Raw genomic sequence first — 20,823 nt, 5'->3', positions numbered from 1 at the left:
AAATCAAAATTATTTAATAAGTCTTGTGGTCCAGTGTATATTTTGTAAACTGCTCATTGTGATACCCAACTTGTTACTTCAGACCTTATATCTTATGTTTCTATACCATCACCATGTACACCCCTAATATTATTTGTAACCATACCAGGTTTTGGTGTATCTTGTGTTTCTACACCATCACCATGTACACCCCTAATATTATTTGTAACCATACCAGGTTTTGGTGTATCTTGTGTTTCTATACCATCACCATCACCATGTACACCCTAATATTATTTGTAACCATACCAGGTTTTGGTGTATCTTGTGTTTCTACACCATCACCATGTACACCCTAATATTATTTGTAACCATACCAGGTTTTGGTGTATCTTGTGTTTCTACACCATCACCATGTACACCCTAATATTAATTGTAACCATACCAGGTTTTGGTGTATCTTGTGTTTCTACACCATCACCATGTACACCCTAATATTATTTGTAACCATACCAGGTTTTGGTGTATCTTGTGTTTCTATACCATCACCATGTACACCCTAATATTAATTGTAACCATACCAGGTTTTGGTGTATCTTGTGTTTCTACACCATCACCATGTACACCCTAATATTATTTGTAACCATACCAGGTTTTGGTGTATCTTGTGTTTCTATACCATCACCATGTACACCCCTAATATTATTTGTAACCATACCAGGTTTTGGTGTATCTTGTGTTTCTATACCATCACCATGTACACCCCTAATATTATTTGTAACCATACCAGGTTTTGGTGTATCTTGTGTTTCTACACCATCACCATGTTACATGTACACCCCTAATATTATTTGTAACCATACCAGGTTTTGGTGTATCTTGTGTTTCTATACCATCACCATGTACACCCCTAATATTATTTGTAACCATACCAGGTTTTGGTGTATCTTGTGTTTCTACACCATCACCATGTTACATGTACACCCCTAATATTATTTGTAACCATACCAGGTTTTGGTGTATCTTGTGTTTCTACACCATCACCATGTTACATGTACACCCCTAATATTATTTGTAACCATACCAGGTTTTGGTGTATCTTGTGTTTCTATACCATCACCATGTACACCCCTAATATTATTTGTAACCATACCAGGTTTTGGTGTATCTTGTGTTTCTACACCATCACCATGTACACCCCTAATATTATTTGTAACCATACCAGGTTTTGGTGTATCTTGTGTTTCTACACCATCACCATGTACACCCTAATATTAATTGTAACCATACCAGGTTTTGGTGTATCTTGTGTTTCTACACCATCACCATGTACACCCTAATATTATTTGTAACCATACCAGGTTTTGGTGTATCTTGTGTTTCTATACCATCACCATGTACACCCCTAATATTATTTGTAACCATACCAGGTTTTGGTGTATCTTGTGTTTCTACACCATCACCATGTTACATGTACACCCCTAATATTATTTGTAACCATACCAGGTTTTGGTGTATCTTGTGTTTCTATACCATCACCATGTACACCCCTAATATTATTTGTAACCATACCAGGTTTTGGTGTATCTTGTGTTTCTACACCATCACCATGTTACATGTACACCCCTAATATTATTTGTAACCATACCAGGTTTTGGTGTATCTTGTGTTTCTACACCATCACCATGTTACATGTACACCCCTAATATTATTTGTAACCATACCAGGTTTTGGTGTATCTTGTGTTTCTATACCATCACCATGTACACCCCTAATATTATTTGTAACCATACCAGGTTTTGGTGTATCTTGTGTTTCTACACCATCACCATGTACACCCCTAATATTATTTGTAACCATACCAGGTTTTGGTGTATCTTGTGTTTCTACACCATCACCATGTACACCCTAATATTAATTGTAACCATACCAGGTTTTGGTGTATCTTGTGTTTCTACACCATCACCATGTACACCCTAATATTATTTGTAACCATACCAGGTTTTGGTGTATCTTGTGTTTCTATACCATCACCATGTACACCCCTAATATTATTTGTAACCATACCAGGTTTTGGTGTATCTTGTGTTTCTACACCATCACCATGTACACCCCTAATATTATTTGTAACCATACCAGGTTTTGGTGTATCTTGTGTTTCTATACCATCACCATGTACACCCTAATATTAATTGTAACCATACCAGGTTTTGGTGTATCTTGTGTTTCTACACCATCACCATGTACACCCTAATATTATTTGTAACCATACCAGGTTTTGGTGTATCTTGTGTTTCTATACCATCACCATGTACACCCCTAATATTATTTGTAACCATACCAGGTTTTGGTGTATCTTGTGTTTCTATACCATCACCATGTACACCCCTAATATTATTTGTAACCATACCAGGTTTTGGTGTATGAACACATCTGTTAATATTTTTCAGTTATATCATGAAAACATTATAAGATAATTAGGAGATGTGGTACATGTATGATTGCAAATATTAAGTCAACAATCCATCAAATTTCAAATGGTGTTTCAAGCAATTATAGACAACAATATCTTATACTAAGCATACCTGTTTTTTGTGTCTGGACATAGCTGTTATTATCTGTGTCAGTCAGAACAGCCTCCAACCTCTGACAAAGTCTTACTACATTATAAATCTGTCGGTTTACCTGTGCTGCTTTTACATTCACATGAACATTGCACAGTGGACATTCATTCTTCTCTAGGTTAATATCACAACATGTACTGAAAAATACAAAAACTATTCATTAAATATAGAAAGATATAGTATGAGTGTCAATGAGACAACTCTTCATCCAAGTCATAATTTATGAAAGTGAACCATTAAAGGTCAAGGTACGGTCTTCAACACAGAGCCTTTGGCTCACACAGCAAGATATAAAGGGCCCCAAAAAATACTAGTGTAAAACCATTCAAACTGGAAAACCAACGGTCAAATCTATATAAAATACGAGAAACAAGAAACACTTATGAACCAAATCAAAGATCGACAACTACTGAACATCAGATTCCTGACTCAGGACAGGTGCAAACAATATATTGCAGTGGGTTTAAACGTTTTAATGGTACCAAACCTTCACCCTTATCATGCTTATCTGAAATAACATCCCATTATAGAAAGACACAGTATAAAATATCAGCTGGAATGGCTCAAGTCAATCAAGACTTAGCAACACAAATGAATTTATGACTGCTCCATTTGAATATATAAACATGTTATCAGACTGCATAATAAATAATTAGATATTTGGAACATGTCTAGTTACGTCTATTATCCAATACCAAAAAATATTCAGCTCTATAGAGAAAACTTAAAAAAAAACACCTGTCTGATTGAATCCTAGGTAAAAAGATATTCATTTTATCTGTATATATTTCAAAATTATTTGCATATATGTCTGTAACATAAAAGTAGTTCAGTGGCTTTCAAAAAGATGATTAATAACAAACAAGCTGTATTGAAATTGATTCTTCAAGATCAGCAATTACATCATCATGATCATAGAAGCTCCTCAGATCATTCAGATGCAAACAATTCACAGATATAAGCAACAGCCATTAGAATACCTTTACTGCAATCAGTATCTACTTACTTGCAAAAAATATGTTCACAGCCACCTAAAGTACATGGACTCTCAGCTAACTTTCCACTACAAAAGATTGAATACAATTTTCTATTAAAGTATCAACTCATATAAAACGTTGTCAAACATTAAGAGGCCAGAATTTGATTAATAAAATATAGATAACAGTCTATTCTATTTTAAAGGACTGACATATAATCTTACTTTGTCTGTCCCATGACAGTCTGGTTAAAACAAGTTTTTGTGAACTCTAATAGGAAGTAGATTATATATACATGATATACATTTGTACAAGCAAACAATCAGATAACTTTGGTGTAATGCATCCATTTTTTGCTGAAATACAAAAAATGTACATATTATTATGCATGTTGTTTATAACACTTTTTAGCAATTTTAGGGGCAAGCTGATACCCTCCTCTAGGTACGCGATTTTCTTTAAATGTTGAAGACCTATTGGTGGACTTCAGCTGTTTTCTGCTTCTTGGTCACACATTCCCCATTTCCATTCTCAATTTTATTTGTTTCTCTGTCTATGTTTCATTTAATGTTCATTATATGTTGCAAAAGATATTTTACAACCTTGTTACTGATCATGTTTACAAATATGTGTCAAGATGACATGGACTTGATTGACAAGGCATTGAAGTTTTAAAATTGTACAAAATGATATGGAAACTAACCCTCCTGGAAATTTCTACATTTGTACATTTTAGAGTGCTTTCTACAGCTTTTGAAAAGTGCAGAGGGTATTTTCTTTCTCAGAGGGCACTCTTTGTGTGTTTAGCTACATTTTAAGGGCACCCTTTGCACAGAGGACTACGCTTTAGGCATGCTAGGGCACTCTTAGCATAGTTAAAAAGGCACTGTAATGGATAGGGATTAATTGAATATACTGTTGTTTCATACTTATTGGTAAGAAATGAAGATATGTATGTATGTTTATTTCTACATGTATTAGGTGGTTAATTTAATTCCTTTTAGTAATAAAATTATCACTTCTAGATTCAGCTAATGGAATCTTGATCATGTTCATAAAAAATTGTGCAACTGCATCATTTCAATCAATTACACCAGTTACTTTAATACTTGACCACTGAGTCTGGTTGTAAGTACCGGGGTATGTGTTGTGAAAGTGGACTTAGCACATGTAGCATGAGCATATGCAATGTGTGGTTTTAAGATGCCTAAAAGAAGTGCTAAATACCTTTTGAATCTCACATGTTTAATCCAATCAAAGCTCATAACTGTACAAATATTTTAAGGATAGTCAAAGATTTGTATATCAAGACTTACTATACATATTATTTCTTCTGCTTTTCGTCTTTTTAGAATAAATGTTTTTTTTATTTTTTTTTTTGAAACGTTGGAGTTTTCATCCTACTCAAAACTATATATATATATAATATTCGTAATTCAATTTTATAAAGATAACAACAGAATGGAGGCTATCATAAAGTCACATACAAATTCAAATGTCTTGACCCACCAAATAGTATAAATAGAAAATATAAACAAACATTAGTTTTTTTATGTAAACAGTGGGGATTTTTTATGTATAAAGTGGTAATTTTTATCCTATGCATCGTAAAATTATATCTCAAACAATTACCTGGTTTCCTTTTACATTGGCTTTATTTTACATTCAAATTGATATTGTCCCTATCAAATCTAATCATGAATCATTTTAGTACTCTGTCGCTTCAAAACTGTGCAAATGTAATTACCAATTCAACAAAATGCCGGCCATTAATATTTTCCATTTTGTTCCTTTTTTTGAGGGAAATAAATTGAAATGGACCGATCTTAAAATAACAGCTGGGTTTCTAAAATAAGACGGAAAAGGGACATGGCGCCATTGTTTTTTCCTTAAAAGGGCAGGGCGTCAAGAAAACACAGCAGGTCGCCTTTGCACACAATAACAACCAACAGGAAACACTATGTTAGTTTGTTCAGCCAGGGGGTTTGGATTTTAGAAGACTTGATATTCTCTTTCAACCAACACATCAAAAGGGAGCTTCTATACCTGTAGTGTCTTTTACTTACTGGGATGTACATTGTACAAATTAAATACCTGGCCTCGTTAACTCTGTGTTTTTGTTAGTTATATCTATATTTGTATCCATCAATGAGTTAAGCCTATTCCAACTGTTTATAGAATAGTTGGTTCTTTTCATGTCTTATGTTGAGAGGGATAGGACCTTTATTGGGTGTTTTTAGGCTCAGGATTTCGGGATTGACACTTTCGGGATCCAGAAATTCTTTTCAATAATACGGGATGTCAGGATTTCATAAAAAAAAAAATATTATTTAACTTCGTGACCTCTGGATTTTCGTGGTTTTGAGCCTGGGATTTCAGGATCAGGACCCCTAAGCCTCCTAACCCCCTGGACTTCTATCATGACTTATGTTGTACTGTTAAACCAGACCAGTCCCAGGTGAGGAGAGGCAGGAACATATATATTAAGGGGACTTGACACTACCTAATTATCGCTGATTTCCTTGTTGTGTAGTTAGATATACTATTCCCAGGGAGAGAGTTGTGGTCCTAAATATAATAATGATATGTTATAAAACCACAGGAGTTTGAAATCCTATCAATAATGGGGTAAAAATATACCAAAGTCTGACTATCACAGTAGAGCTTCTCGTTCTTAGTATATTTTTACCCCCTTATTGATAAGATTTCAAACTCCTGTGGTTCTGAGACGTGTTATAGTAGTCTCAGTGTGGTTGAACCCGCACATATTCTGTATTTAATTTAACTGTTAAGGTGCCTGTCCCAAGTCAAGAGCCTGTAACTCGGTGTTTGTCTTTTGTAGCTGTGTTACATATTTGTTTTGCTCTTAACTTTTTAAATGTACTGTTTGGATGATTGAAGATGATTTGTAAGCCAGTAAGGGCTTCAGCGTGTTGAAGGCGGTCATTATATAGGGGTGCAAGTCAAATTGGCACCTGGTCAAATCGGCACCCATAGAAAAAGTCAAATCAGCACCTGGTTAAATCGGCACCTGGTCAAATCGGCACCCAGTATAGGTGTAATACCACCAAATCATGATACGCCACATCCGGTTGCATACGAAAGTAGGTCTAAAAAAATATTCCCTTGAATTTGACAGTTGTAGAAAATTAACCCTGCATTTCAATGCACTTAAATTTTTCTGAGTCATCAACATGTATGTTGGGTATCTGAAAGCATCATTCTTTTTTTATTTGATGGTCTTATAAAATATTTTGGAAAGTTAAGGTTACATAGTTGCCAAAGCAGGTAACCAGTAAATAACCTGGTAAAAATGTGATTGTTTACTTCCGGTGCAGGTTACTTTCTTATATGCAATGAAATGTAGTGTGAAATTTTCACTGTAGCACTGGAAAGGATTAAACTTTATTCATGCAAAGTATTTCTTTGGTTGAAATAAAGGTAAATTCTGTACAATTTTTTTAAAAGTACCAGTTTAACAAAGACTAATAGGGAAAAATCAATGGTGGTATTACACCTATTTAGGGAAACTACATGTGCACTCGTGACCTTATTGTACTTTCATTTTCAAAAGTTATTAATAAACCAGTTCATACATTGTAAACATGGACTATTCGGAATGGATTGAGACACAGAAAGCACGTTTGAGGTAAAATTGCCTTGAAATGGGGGTTTACGGGTGTTTTCTAAGTCAAATAGGTGGACAGACAAAGCTGTATTTAGTTTACTGTGTTAAATTTTAAATAATACCCTAACAGTTTTGTTTATACAACATGTGAATTTTTTATTTCAGTGTTCACATGTTCTGAAGAGCATTCTGTTGAAAAATCTTATATGTGAATTGGTCTGCAGATGACACTTCAGCATTAAAGTAAGTATCAACTATCATCATGTTTTTTGTGTTTTTTTTGGCCGCAAAAGTTTACAATTTGCCATTGTGTCATCTACATTTTGCACAGACAATAAATCATCTAAACACTTATTTGCCCTGGATTTATACACATCAGAATCCAGTCTCACATACTTAAACTTTATAATTCTTACCAATTATTTTTGTACCAGCATTCCAAGGGACATAACCCTTTTTAAAAACATTTTGAGGTATTTTTTATTACTCTTTCTCCCCATTTTCTAATGTAAAATACAAGAAAGTGGACACTTTGTGTAAATCTATTAGAAATATACTGTTATGAGTAAATAAAAAGACTTTGATACCAGTAACAATAAATGGTTGACTGTAAGGGAACCGTTATTTGTCACACTAGGCGAACAGACTAAAAACTCGAGTTACACATAAGGGCTTCTAGAAACTTCCGTGTAGACTGTTAACATTTATAGAGACAGTTCTTTTAGCTAAAACACTTTAATTATTGATTTAACATTACATTTATATCATTTTTGTGGGGAAATAATCACATTTGTTTTATTTTTTAGACAAAAGATATCAAGTTTTGATGAAAAAGGAAGGAAGGAGGAAAAATGGACCAAAACAGACCTTCAAATGAACTCTAAAAGGTGCAATAAAATTGTTTATCATCTAAAAGTTGTCTTTTGTATTCTATTTAATTGTTTGAATGCATAGATCATGAGTTTTTGATCAGATATTAGTCAACACTGCATTTTATAATGATACACTGAAATTTGGATTTGTCGAAGAAATTAGACTGAAATTGCCATAGGATATGGCCTTACATTATAGTGATTTTCTCTGAAACTATAGATCTGACTGAGACAAAACTTGGCAGTTATGCTTGAAATAACTTGCAATTGGAGGGAAAAAAATTACATTAAGTTTATTTGACATTTAGGTGTTCTTTAGGTGTAATACCACCAAATCATGATACGCCACATCCGGTTGCATACGAAAGTAGGTCTAAAAAAATATTCCCTTGAATTTGACAGTTGTAGAAAATTAACCCTGCATTTCAATGCACTTAAATTTTTCTGAGTCATCAACATGTATGTTGGGTGTCTGAAAGCATCATTCTTTTTTTATTTGATGGTCTTATAAAATATTTTGGAAAGTTAAGGTTACATAGTTGCCAAAGCAGGTAACCAGTAAATAACCTGGTAAAAATGTGATTGTTTACTTCCGGTGCAGGTTACTTTCTTATATGCAATGAAATGTAGTGTGAAATTTTCACTGTAGCACTGGAAAGGATTAAACTTTATTCATGCAAAGTATTTCTTTGGTTGAAATAAAGGTAAATTCTGTACAATTTTTTTAAAAGTACCAGTTTAACAAAGACTAATAGGGAAAAATCAATGGTGGTATTACACCTATAGTCAAATCGGCATCCAAAAATATTTGATATTTTATATGTATAAATAATTTTAAAATGTATAATTTCATGATCTATTTTGGGGTTTGGATTTTATCATGCATTACATCATTAAAAAGCATCAAGCAGTTAGAAAACATAGGTTTTCCCAACATAAATTTATCATGTGATTTCAATTTTAATAACTTTAATTAAGTACATAGTTAATATGTTTGTGGTTTTAACTCAACAGCAGAATGTTAAAGGTATTTATTAATGTTTTATACTTCAAAAACTTCATAAGAAACAAAGAAGCCCTTACACAAGCTAATGTTTAAACAATGAGACAATTAGAAGCAATACTATGGAAAACTACGAGTCCCTTTCAATAATTCAAACTTTCATGCAAAATAATTAGCAATTCTAGGTGTTTTTTCAGGAGAGTTTAAACAGCATTACATGTATTATAAAACCAACAATCCTGCAAAATGTTCAACTGTTAAAAAGTGCATAAAAAATATCCAGTACCTTACCTCATATATCACTGCAAGGATTTCTATTGTGAGAACTAAAATACGCATTTAAGTTATTTAAGTATTTAAGTTAAGATAAAAATATATATACATCAACTCAAAAAAATATGAATAAAATTAAGTGAATATTTCTGGACAACCCCTTCCTTCATTCCTTATTTTTAGTGTTTTTGCTAAAATTGCTATTAAAATATGTATATTAAACAAATCTAACATGGGTGCCGAATTGACTATATAAAGTGCCGATTTAACCAGGTGCCAATTTGACTAGGTGCCGATTTGACTATACTGAGTGCCGATTTGACCGGGTGCCGATTTGACTAGAATTCATTATATATAGTAGAAGTAGAACAGCTAGGCAATATTCCCCGATCGGGAGACAGTGTCCATATCTGGAGACAAATTGATACAAAACACACCAAAGATGATGAATAGAGTCAGATGTATCTCGATTTGGAGACAATGTTAACATGGTTAATGTCCAAATCAGAATAAATTTGAAGAATATTTAATACTAGTTATACTAGTTATACACTGTACATTTAAAAGTTTTCTGGCTACAGTCGTACATGCAGATAATGAGATACGGTCATTTTGAAAAAAAACATATATATATTATCGCCCCTGATTAATGGCGGTTGGTGGAAAAATTCACTGGTAAAATATTCTGAGAATCCTGGGTTTTTTAACAGTTTCCATCATTTAAAATACACCAAATATTTATATCAGAGAGGAAGAAACACTAAGATAACTTCCGATCGATCAATTATATTTACAAACATTTATTTACGCTGATTTACGTGTGTGCACATATAACTATATAAACACGTGTTGACTACAAGCCGGTCATCATGGTAGATTTAGGCAAATTGAAAATTGACCTATCGATGGACAAAACCATTAATGACTATCCTCTTTCATCTCTCCCATCAAAGCAAAACAAGAGGACTGGTAAAGCAAAATTAAGCCTTTTCGAGCAAATTGACCCAAACTTGTATGATGAACATGCTAAAATCGTCACATTCTACACAAACCTTGACAGAATCCAACCATGGATAAAAACACTAGATATTTACTATTATGACAATCTTGGAAAGGAACCTGATTATGATATTGAATGGTATGACGAACCCAAAACATGGGAAAACCGAAACAACAGTGGAAATTCTGTGATGATTGAAGTATTAAAAAAGGGGGAACTTCAATTTAATATTACATTTTTTGTCACAACAGGAACAATAAGAGTACAAGGCAGTCATTATTATGAGTTTGTGGATATTCATTTTCCAATTCTGAAAGATATTCTTGATAAAGTTCTTACAAACATATCACAAACCAGTCCTACTAATACATGTATTTCACACGAATGTCATGATGACAATAACAATACACACATTAATGAATTATGCCCTGTTGACAAGGTCACTTGTGTATTACCTGACTCCCAGACTGGGTTAAAATCAGTACTAGTACAAGAAGATCAACCTCAAAAAGATGATTTTCAAAGGCTTGAATTAAATTTAGTTGACACGCTGGCTAAAATAGAACACAGTCACAATGAAAACTTCAGCAAAGTATTAACTGCTGTTAAACAATGCAATGATGATGTTCTAGTCTTGGGAAAAGGTAGAAAAGACGACAATGAGATATCAACATTACAATTAAAATATAAAACCGTACAAACAGAAAAACAGACTTTGGAAGTTAAATTAAAACACGAGCAAAGCAATATTATGTTAATTAAAGCTCAACATGAAGATCAAATGAAATGTCACAATCAAATACTGGAGGAGACTAGAGCAGAAATGAAAAAGGTATTAACTACTTCAAACTCTGAGATCGACTTTCTATCGGTAAGCCTACAAACCAAAAATGAAGAAATTGACAAACTAACTGATACTCTAAAACGACATACTCAACACTTGGAGAAATTACAAGAAGAAAATATCTCTCTCCGCTCCCAAATGATTTCTCGATTTGAAGATTTTCATCTTGTTAATGCAGACACGAAATATACTGACAAATCTAAACTTGACATTGATAACAAACCAACAATTATTTTAATTGGTACATCCAATACGTTTGGTATCAATGCAGAGAAGCTATCGCCATCATTTACAACCAATAAGGTTACTGCTTTCAATTTAGAAGAAACTAAACAAGCTATTTTGGAGATTTCGGTATCGGATATAATTCCAAATCTAGTAGTGTTTCATTCCCTGACAAATGATTTGAAAATAAAATCACCACAGCAATGTGTAGAAGAAATACAAGATATTGTCAAGCTTGCACTTCAAAAATGGCAAAATAGTGGTTGCATCATCTCTCTTACTACTCCTCGACTCGACAGTGTAATTTTCAACACAAATGGACAAATCATAAATGCCTTGTTGAAACAAATATATGATGACAATAAAGATGTTCTACTTGTTGATCATGGCAATATGTTGCGAAATGGAAACCCAATTGCAGAGCTACTAAGTGAAGATAAATTTCATCTCTCTGACTCTGGCGTGTCTCAGCTATCGGCAAACTTAAAGCGTGGAATACACACTGCCTTAAACATTCCCATGCCCAATTCAAGAGGTAGATCCAAATCGCGCAACACAAGAGGACGTGGACGTGGACGTGGACGTGGCAGAGGTCATCATGAATAACTTGCTTTTTAATATTATACATATTACCATATCATTATGTTGACTTCCTTTAACATGTTTAAAGTCATTTACATATAATTTATATATACATGTACAACTTTATATATTTCTTCTTTTTTTTTTTGGGCTGATAAATTCATATTCTCATTTGAATAGATTTTTCAAATGAAACAGCCATTATGTGAAGAAGTCACACTATTACATGGTCATATATATGTAACCTCTGCTAGGTATAAAAGTTCGCCTTTTTTATTTTATTTCATTCATTTTTATGTTTAGTTTTCACATTTGAATCATACTTTTGATCTTGAATTAACCCAGGATATCAGGTTATTCAACCCAAATCAGTTTAATAGTTATTCAGTTAAAAGAGGATACATAGAAAAGAAATAAACCATTGTAAAAACTATCCTCTAAATAAATCTACTTATTTCAAATATTTACATTTCTGAATATTTTCCTTGTTGTCTCTTCCTTTTATTTAGAGACAAATTTTTATTATTTTTTTTTTATAGATAGAAAATCTATTCTATTATTTATACCAGATTTAATTGTATCAACCAAAATGCCAAAATCAAACCAATCATCTGTAAAATTTGGTTATTGGAATATAGGTGGCTTATTTTCAAAGGGCATGAATAAAGCAGAGGATCCCCTTTTTCTGAAACATATAGAGAATTACGACATTGTTTTTTTAGTCGAAACTCATGTGGGATATAATTCCCAAATACACAATATTGGTAAATTTCATTATCATCCAATATGTAGAAAATTATCAAATAATAACCGTCATTTTGGGTATAGCAATTCTACAGAAAAGTCACGTTAAACCTCATGTCAAAATATTGATTAACAGTAATCCAGATTATCAATGGATTAAATTAGAAAAATCCTTTTTTGGATTTAAAAGTGACCTATTTATTTGTGTACTGTACAACCCCCCTGTTACGTCTAAATATACCCAAGAACTCTCTTCTGATGTTTTTGAATGCATAGAAAAAGATATCTTTCAGTATAAAAAAATGGGTGAAATTTTGTTATGTGGAGATTTTAATGCCAGAATAGGCTCTGAAAATGACTTTATAGTAAACGATGATTCAAAATTTACTCCAATTTTTGATACATACCCTACTGACAAAAACATTATGACAAGAAAAAGTCGAGACCAAAAAATTGATCAAAGAGGCAAAGAAGTTTTGGATTTTTGCATTAGTAAACAAATAAGAATTTTAAATGGCAGAGTTCTTGGTGATACATTTGGTAATTTTACTTGCTATACCCCCAACGGTGCAAGTGTGGTTGATTATGTTGCTGTGTCGGAAGAAATTCTTGAAAATGTACTGTATTTTAAAGTATCCAGATTTATTCCCACATTATCTGATTGTCATTGTAAACTTGAGTGGGAATTATCTGCAAAATATTGTGTTCCTGGAGAAAATGATATTCCAATCCAGTTGAAAAATATGACACCTAATTATATCTGGACTGACTGTTCAGCAATAAAATTTCAAGAAACACTTTCTTCAGATACACTACAAAACTACATACTAGAATTCAACAACAGCACAATTCAATTTACTCAGACATCAGTAGATGAAGCATCATCAAAACTTTCAAACATCTTTTTATCAGCAGCAAATCTATCACTTAAACGACCTTTAAAAAAACACACAAACAAACAAAAAAACAAAAAGTGGTTTGATGCAAGTTTACAACAAGCTCGAACTAACTTGCTTAATTATGGAAAAATTTATTCAAGATTTCCATATGATCCAATTATCAAAAATCACTTTTATAAACTGAATCGTGAATACTCCAAACTAAGGAAATATAAATACAAACAATACAAACAATCATTGATTAGTCAGCTGGACTCCTTGCACGAAGAGAATCCAAAACTGTATTGGAACTTAATAAATGAACTACAGGAAAAAAATGAAACTAAAAAAAAATGTGGAGTACAACCATCAACTTTGATATCACATTTCCAAAAGTTGTCACAACTGAAAGGTGAATTTCAAAGTAGATATACAGAGCTATGTGAAAAACTGAAACAGTTAGAAAACTCAAAATGTTTCAACGAGTTGGACTCCGTTATCACTGAGTCCGAAATATCCAAAGCCATTTCACACTTAAAATGCAATAAATCATCAGGCTTGGATAACATTAGTAATAATATGATAAAGAATGGACAGACTTTCCTTTTAAAAAGTTTTCAACAGATGTTTAATACTTGTCTGTCTTCAGGTATATACCCAACATCTTGGGCTGAAGGTTATATTACACCAATTTTTAAAAGCAACGATACAAGTGACCCTAACAATTATAGAGGAATAACAATAACAAGTGCAATTGGAAAGCTTTTTAATAGAATATTAAGTCTAAGACTGGACAAATTTCTTCAGGAACATAATATTATACATGATAGTCAAATTGGATTCACAAGGAAAGCCAGAACTGCAGATCATATGTTTATTTTAAACTGTCTTATTAACAAATACTGTAATTCAAAAGAAGGTAGACTGTTTGCCTGTTTTGTTGATTTTCAGAAGGCTTTTGATACTGTTATACATACAGGGATCAAGATTAAATTACTAGATATTGGGGCTGGGTCTTATTTTTATAACATTATTAAAAGTATGTATGAAATTAGCAAATCATGTGTCAAAATTCAAAATCAAGTAAGTGATTTTTTCCCATTAGATATTGGAGTCAAACAAGGTGACAACCTCAGTCCGAATTTATTCAAGATATTCATAAATGATTTGCCCAGATATTTGTCAGATACTAGAGACCCAGTTAATGTCAATGACAAAGATCTACATTGTTTAATGTATGCTGATGATATTGTTTTATTATCTACATCAGCTGAAGGACTACGAGAAAAGCTGGGAATGCTTGATAAATTTTGCAAAGATTGGTGTCTCAATGTGAATACTAATAAGACAAAGGTGCTGATTTTCAACAAGGCAGGCAGACATGTAAAACAGATATTCACATTTCAGAATATAAATCTGGAATGTGTTTCAAAATACAAATACCTAGGTTTATATTTAAGCTCATCTGGTTCATTCAGTTATGCTCAAAATGAACTATACAAAAAATCCCTGAAAGCTCATTTCAAATTAAGGAAAGATCTTTTATCACTTAATCCTGGTGTAAAAACAAGTATTCATGTTTTTGACCACACTGTAAAACCTATTTTATTATATGGTAGTGAAATATGGGGGATGTTTAATTATCTTTCCTCTAAATGTAAGAAGGAAGATATATCTTTTGAAAAATTATATTCAGGTTTACCCTGTGAGAAACTTCATATAAAATTTTGTAAATTTATACTTGGGGTACACAAGAAAACAACAAATGCTGCAGTGTTATCTGAACTTGGAAGATTTCCAATATATTTTAATATTATAAAAGGAATGTTATTGTACTGGTATAGATTAGAGAATTTAGGTGATAATTTTCCTCTATTAAAAGAGGCATATACACAATCAAAGACACTACATCACATGAATATAACATCATGGTATGGTTCAATAAATGTTGTTTTTAAAATACTTGGTATTGACTATACAAATGCCATAAATGCTCCATTTTGTGAATCCTTATACAAATTTAAGAAATATATACAAACCAAGCTATCAATATTGTTTATTAGTTGTTGGAAAAAAACAAATAGATAAATTTTCAGACAGTAAACTGAAAACCTACCTTTTATATAAAACAAATTTTGGTTTTGAAAAATATCTAACATTGATCAAGAATTTTGAACTTAGAAGAAGTTTTACTAAATTACGTGTATCTTCTCATAGATTACAAATAGAATTAGGTAGATATCAGGGTATTCCCCGAATTAACAGAATATGTAATAAATGTTCTTCCAATACTGTCGAAGATGAGGCTCATTTTCTATTTGATTGTAACAAATTTGAGGATGATAGAAATTGTATGTTAGCTAGTATTGCACAATATAATTCTTATTTTAATCATATGAACAGTCAAAGCAAAATTATCTGGTTATTTAGTGTAGAAAATGTTGAGTTACTTAAAATAATATGTAATTTTATATACAAACATCTTCCTTAGTGAAGATTAGTTAAAGGAGATCTATGTGTGTATATACATTTGATTGGACATAGAAAATTATATTCATCTGAATATCACAAACATACTAGCCGATTAAAAAAAAAAAAAAATTGTTAAGATATATTATTTATTCAAATGTTCTCTTATATCCTTGAGGCATCGTCCCCTGCACTGGTAGACCTATTTGGCAAATGACCGCGATTTTTGGCAAATCTCCGCGGAACGGATAATAAATAAAGGTTTATCGTAAATTTTCCGTTTTACAGAATATTTTGCGGTTCTCCGGAGATTTTCCGTGTCTCGGGGAATTATCCGTTTGTCCGATTAAACTGGTGTGTATTGAGTCAGTGATAGAACCAGTGATGCGTGAGCGACGGTTATTAATAGATCGTTGTATAATCCGTTATCTGTGAGCAGCGGTTATTAATAGATCGTTGTGATTATATACACTGTTTACAGTCAGATAAAAATAACCGTCTTATTACCCTTTTCAGTCGAGAAATAAAAATCGGTGGTTTTGATATTAAAGTTACTTGCAATTTAAATATCGAATTTAGTTCAATAAAGAATAATCTATTTAAATGTGACCAATGAACAGGAAAATGCACGTGGTAACTTTGCAATACTACAAATATGTTCACCTTACAAAATTCTTCTTTATTGTCATGTTAAGATAAATCAGTTCCTGTAAAAACAGTAAAAACAGGGTCTTAATTACTGCAGATGCCGTAATCCGACATAATGTCATACTGATTTGACACTTGTCTACTGTGAGTAACACCTGCTGTGATATTTTTGCAATACAACATGGACAAGCGGAAGGTCGTAAATCAATCTGTTGATCCGAATTTAACTTTACCTGTGCAGATGTTTATTTATGGAGGATATCATAGATACATGTAATAAATTGTATTGTATTCAACAGAGATAATTTAAATACACAATTTAATTTATTAAGACATATTTGCAGGTATACATTGAACATGTTTATTCCAACCAAGAAGGTTTGATATTGAATGTTTTTTGTTTTTTTTTATCAAACTTCGATCTGATCAGTCTCGTAGATTATAAACGAGTAATACGTTTATAGTTACACATTGTTACTCTTCTAACTCTTCTGACGTCTTTTTCTTTGTGCTATTAAAAATTAAAAACCTCACAATTTTCCACATCAGATCGACATTTATATATATATGAATACTGGAAATCTTTTTTCCGTCCGACACCACGCTCCCCACAAGAGCCCCAAGATATAATCATACCTGTCAATCACTAGCCTCAAGTTGAACATTTTGGTCAGCCTTCCTCGTGCTTTCAATTATGACATCGTTGCGAATTTTTTTTTTTTTAAATTGACATGTGAAAAGAATAAAGTGATGGGAAGTTTATTTTACGACCTATCAGAACTTCTTGTGATTCTAAAAAGATTTTTCTTAGGCCGCATTTCTTTCTAACAAGAATTTTGTAAACGTCGCGTGTGTTACTGTTTTCTAAACGCTACACGAGTAGAAACAAATACATATTTTGATAAATCTTTAATGACCCTGTTTGAATTTTCAGTAATGCATGCAAATGTTGTTGGTAACCAGACTTTTTTACAAACGTAGAAACAAATACTTCGTTTAATCAGGTTGAAGTTACAGTACATTCCGTGACATGGTCTGAAAAATGTCGCAGGTTTTAAAAAGGCTCAGCATCAGCGACTTAAATGTCGATGATTGATTACCTGTTGTCAATCAAATCATCAGCTGATAGTAAGTGCAATAAAATCAGCCAAGCGTGCATGGTCGGCCGCACATGCTACTTAATATTATGTAATTAGTTATGATAATGTAACAGGTAAAATCGATAATTACATAATAGACATTTAAAAGGCATGAACGGTTTTCAGATTGTTTCAGTTCTAATTATTTAATTTACCAATAAAAGAAATATGGTTTTTTTCAGGTCTGTCTGAGGAAGAAACATTCTACACATTATTGTTCTCTTATTTATCTTCTCAGTTTTTATTTACGATTCGAATATAAAATAAAATATCTTTTCCTATCCGTTCTTTTCTCATTATTTCTACATTTCGTCGCGAGTTATATGTTCTAGTAATTTCGTAGATTAGTTTTCTTTTTAAAAGACATGAGTTTCCTATCTTTATTCATATTTGAAAACGTCATGTGAGGGAGGGTAAGAAGGGGTCCTGATCGATCCCAAATGCCGGGCTTAAAAAACAAAATACCGAAATCCCGGACTTTAAATCACGAAATCCCGAGGTCCCCTAATTCGAAAAAGAATTTCCGGTACCCGAAAGTGTTACTCTTGAAATCCCAAGCTTAAAAACACCCGATCCTGGAGTCCCGATAAAGGTCCTATCCCCCCTCTTATATATTCTCAAAACGTGAAATATTACTGTAACAAGAAATACACGAATGAAACAGCTGCTGAAACGTCTATTATTGAAAACTAGTTTTTCGTTTGTAAGATACGATGGTTATTTTTATTGTAATAAAATGTTTGGATTGGAAGAGAATTTGATCGAACATTTAAATGCATTGCTGGTGAAAGCGGGGTCAAGGTTGACACGATAATATCACGTGTGTACATGTGTTTAAAACTTTAGGGGTTTCCTGTTCAATTTCATGGATAAAATCATCAATCGGAACTACTCGGCCGGCTTTTTGTTTGCACGAAGAAATAACTCTTCAATAATTATTGTACTGTATAGCGAGAGTAGTTATGATTGATAAAATTATAAAAGATATTATTAGACTAGCATGTAACTATGTCCAGTGTGTATTCTTTGTAAAAAAAAACCACAACGTCATATTCAACTGGCTTAAAATTCTAAGATAAAAAAAAAAAAAAAAAAAAATCTCGGTAAAATAGTTTGCAGCAAAAAAAACTATTTACGAGATTTTTTCTAGGTAAAATAAAATGCAGCAAATTTTCTCAATTATAATATAAAACTTACTGAATAGCGTAAATATGTGTTTACAAAAAAAATCGATATTTTCTTTTGTTCTTGAAGAACAAGACTATGTAGGATAAAAAAATCTTTACGTTTTAGAAATCAGTCACAAACAGTAGAGGGTCACTACTTGATAAGGCAATGGGTATAATTAGTAAAACTCTTTGAAGCCCCCCTTTGAGTGTACAACAAATTAAAGATATCTTTTTGAATGATTTGTGTAGCCTTGAAAAAGACTGTTATGAAAAAGTTTCTGCTGCATCTCTCGTAGTTCTTGACTTGGTTTTCTTAGTGTGGTAGGAGGTGTTCGATCTTCTTGGTGAAACTGGGGTCATCTAACTTGGTTTTGAAGTAACTTATCGATTTACCATAAGACCTTTCAGGAAATATTTTGCGAGGTACATCGGCTGTTGCACGTCCTTCTAATGCTATTACTACTGGGACTACTTTATATAAATGGTCAATAAAGCGGTTGCAGTACTCAATAGTAAGATCTCTGGTCCAAAACTCTTGTAGAGCTGTCTGAAGGTCATCTTTAGTTTTAAGGTTTTTTTTAGCAAGTCTGCGTTTCAGCATATTCCAAACCATTTCAATGGGGTTGATATCGGGAGATTCGGAGGGCCAGCAGTCCCACCACTGAATGCCATTGTCGATCATGAAACTTTTGGCAAGCTTGGAGCGATGTTTTGGGTCGTTGGCTTGTTGAAAACGGTGACCATCTGGATAAACAGATTTGATAAAAGGCAGAAGAGTCTTTTCTAAAATGTTTTCAACGAAAAAATCGGACTTAAGAATTCCGTCGAAAATCAGAAGACGTGTGGTTCCCCTACGACTAATACCTCCCCATACATGCACTTTTAATGGATGCTTCGGTTGTGGAATTGGTGTAGCAGATTCATTTCTTAAACGATAAACAACAACTTTGTTATCATGAAGTTGCACTGTGCATTTGTCAGTGAATACAATGTCATTAAAATTGTCATTATCTAACACAAGCTGTTTACAGAAATCTACGCGTTTGACTTTGTTGACTTCGCGGATCATTTGACAATAACGAGGTGCACTTGCAGTGTAGCCAGCTTCCTTGAATACTCTATGTACTGTGGTACTGAAACAAATGCAGCGTTTGTACTAACAAACGACAAACTGTAGACGTATTTTTAGCGTTTGCATAGTTTGTCAAAGTTTCTGTAAAATTTGCAAACGTATGTTTAAAAGAAATGATCAAAACATGTGCGAGCTTAGCCGTTTGCATCGTTTGTGTTAGAAAGAAATGCATCCTTAACGAGTCTGAATCCGTAACCGTCAAAATAGCATGCTTTACAAAAAGATCAGCCAATTCAAACGTTTTTTTACACAAAGATGCATTACATGTAAATTAAACATTTATTTAAGTATATTTTTTTTTCATATCTATCTTTTACGTATCTATCAATTTGGTTACAGAGTTTATGCAAGTAAGTTGTACCGTGTGGTGCGTTTTCAGATTCATTTCTCAACAACTTCCTGTGAACCGAAATATTTCGGCGGGGGTATCAACGGCGGCAAGCTTACAGTTTAACTTGCTTGAATTTTATTTAAGTCAGTTTATTGAAATAAAATTGAAAATGGAAATGGGGAATGTGTCAAAGAGATAGCAACCCGACCATAGAAAAATTGCAGCAGAAGGTCACCAACAGGTCTTCAATGTAGCGAGAAACTCCCGCACCCCAAGGCGTCCTTCAGCTGGCCCCTAAACAATTAT

The 20,823-nt window shown here is 32.8% G+C and overlaps 1 protein-coding gene and 1 long non-coding RNA gene across 2 annotated transcripts in view; one reads left to right on the top strand and one right to left on the bottom strand.

Annotated features, from left to right (window-relative positions):
* Positions 1-20,823, bottom strand: part of LOC134706517 (BRCA1-associated RING domain protein 1-like) — a 46,055-nt gene that overhangs the window by 15,365 nt on the left and 9,867 nt on the right. The window contains exons 2-3 of the mRNA XM_063565530.1: positions 3,610-3,666; positions 2,565-2,740 (exon numbers count right to left, since the gene is read on the bottom strand). Of these exons, the coding sequence (XP_063421600.1) occupies positions 2,565-2,740; positions 3,610-3,666 (233 nt within the window). The remainder of the gene's footprint in view (positions 1-2,564; positions 2,741-3,609; positions 3,667-20,823) is intronic.
* Positions 6,869-8,348, top strand: LOC134704906 (uncharacterized). Its single transcript, XR_010105432.1, has 3 exons — positions 6,869-7,021; positions 7,374-7,451; positions 8,015-8,348. It is a non-coding gene; the product is annotated as an uncharacterized LOC134704906 (long non-coding RNA).

The sequence above is a fragment of the Mytilus trossulus genome, chromosome 2, assembly GCF_036588685.1.
Source record: "Mytilus trossulus isolate FHL-02 chromosome 2, PNRI_Mtr1.1.1.hap1, whole genome shotgun sequence".
Classification (NCBI taxonomy): domain Eukaryota; kingdom Metazoa; phylum Mollusca; class Bivalvia; order Mytilida; family Mytilidae; genus Mytilus; species Mytilus trossulus.
The sequence above is the reverse complement of the archived record's forward strand: the minus strand, read 5'-3'. Positions and strand labels throughout refer to the sequence as shown.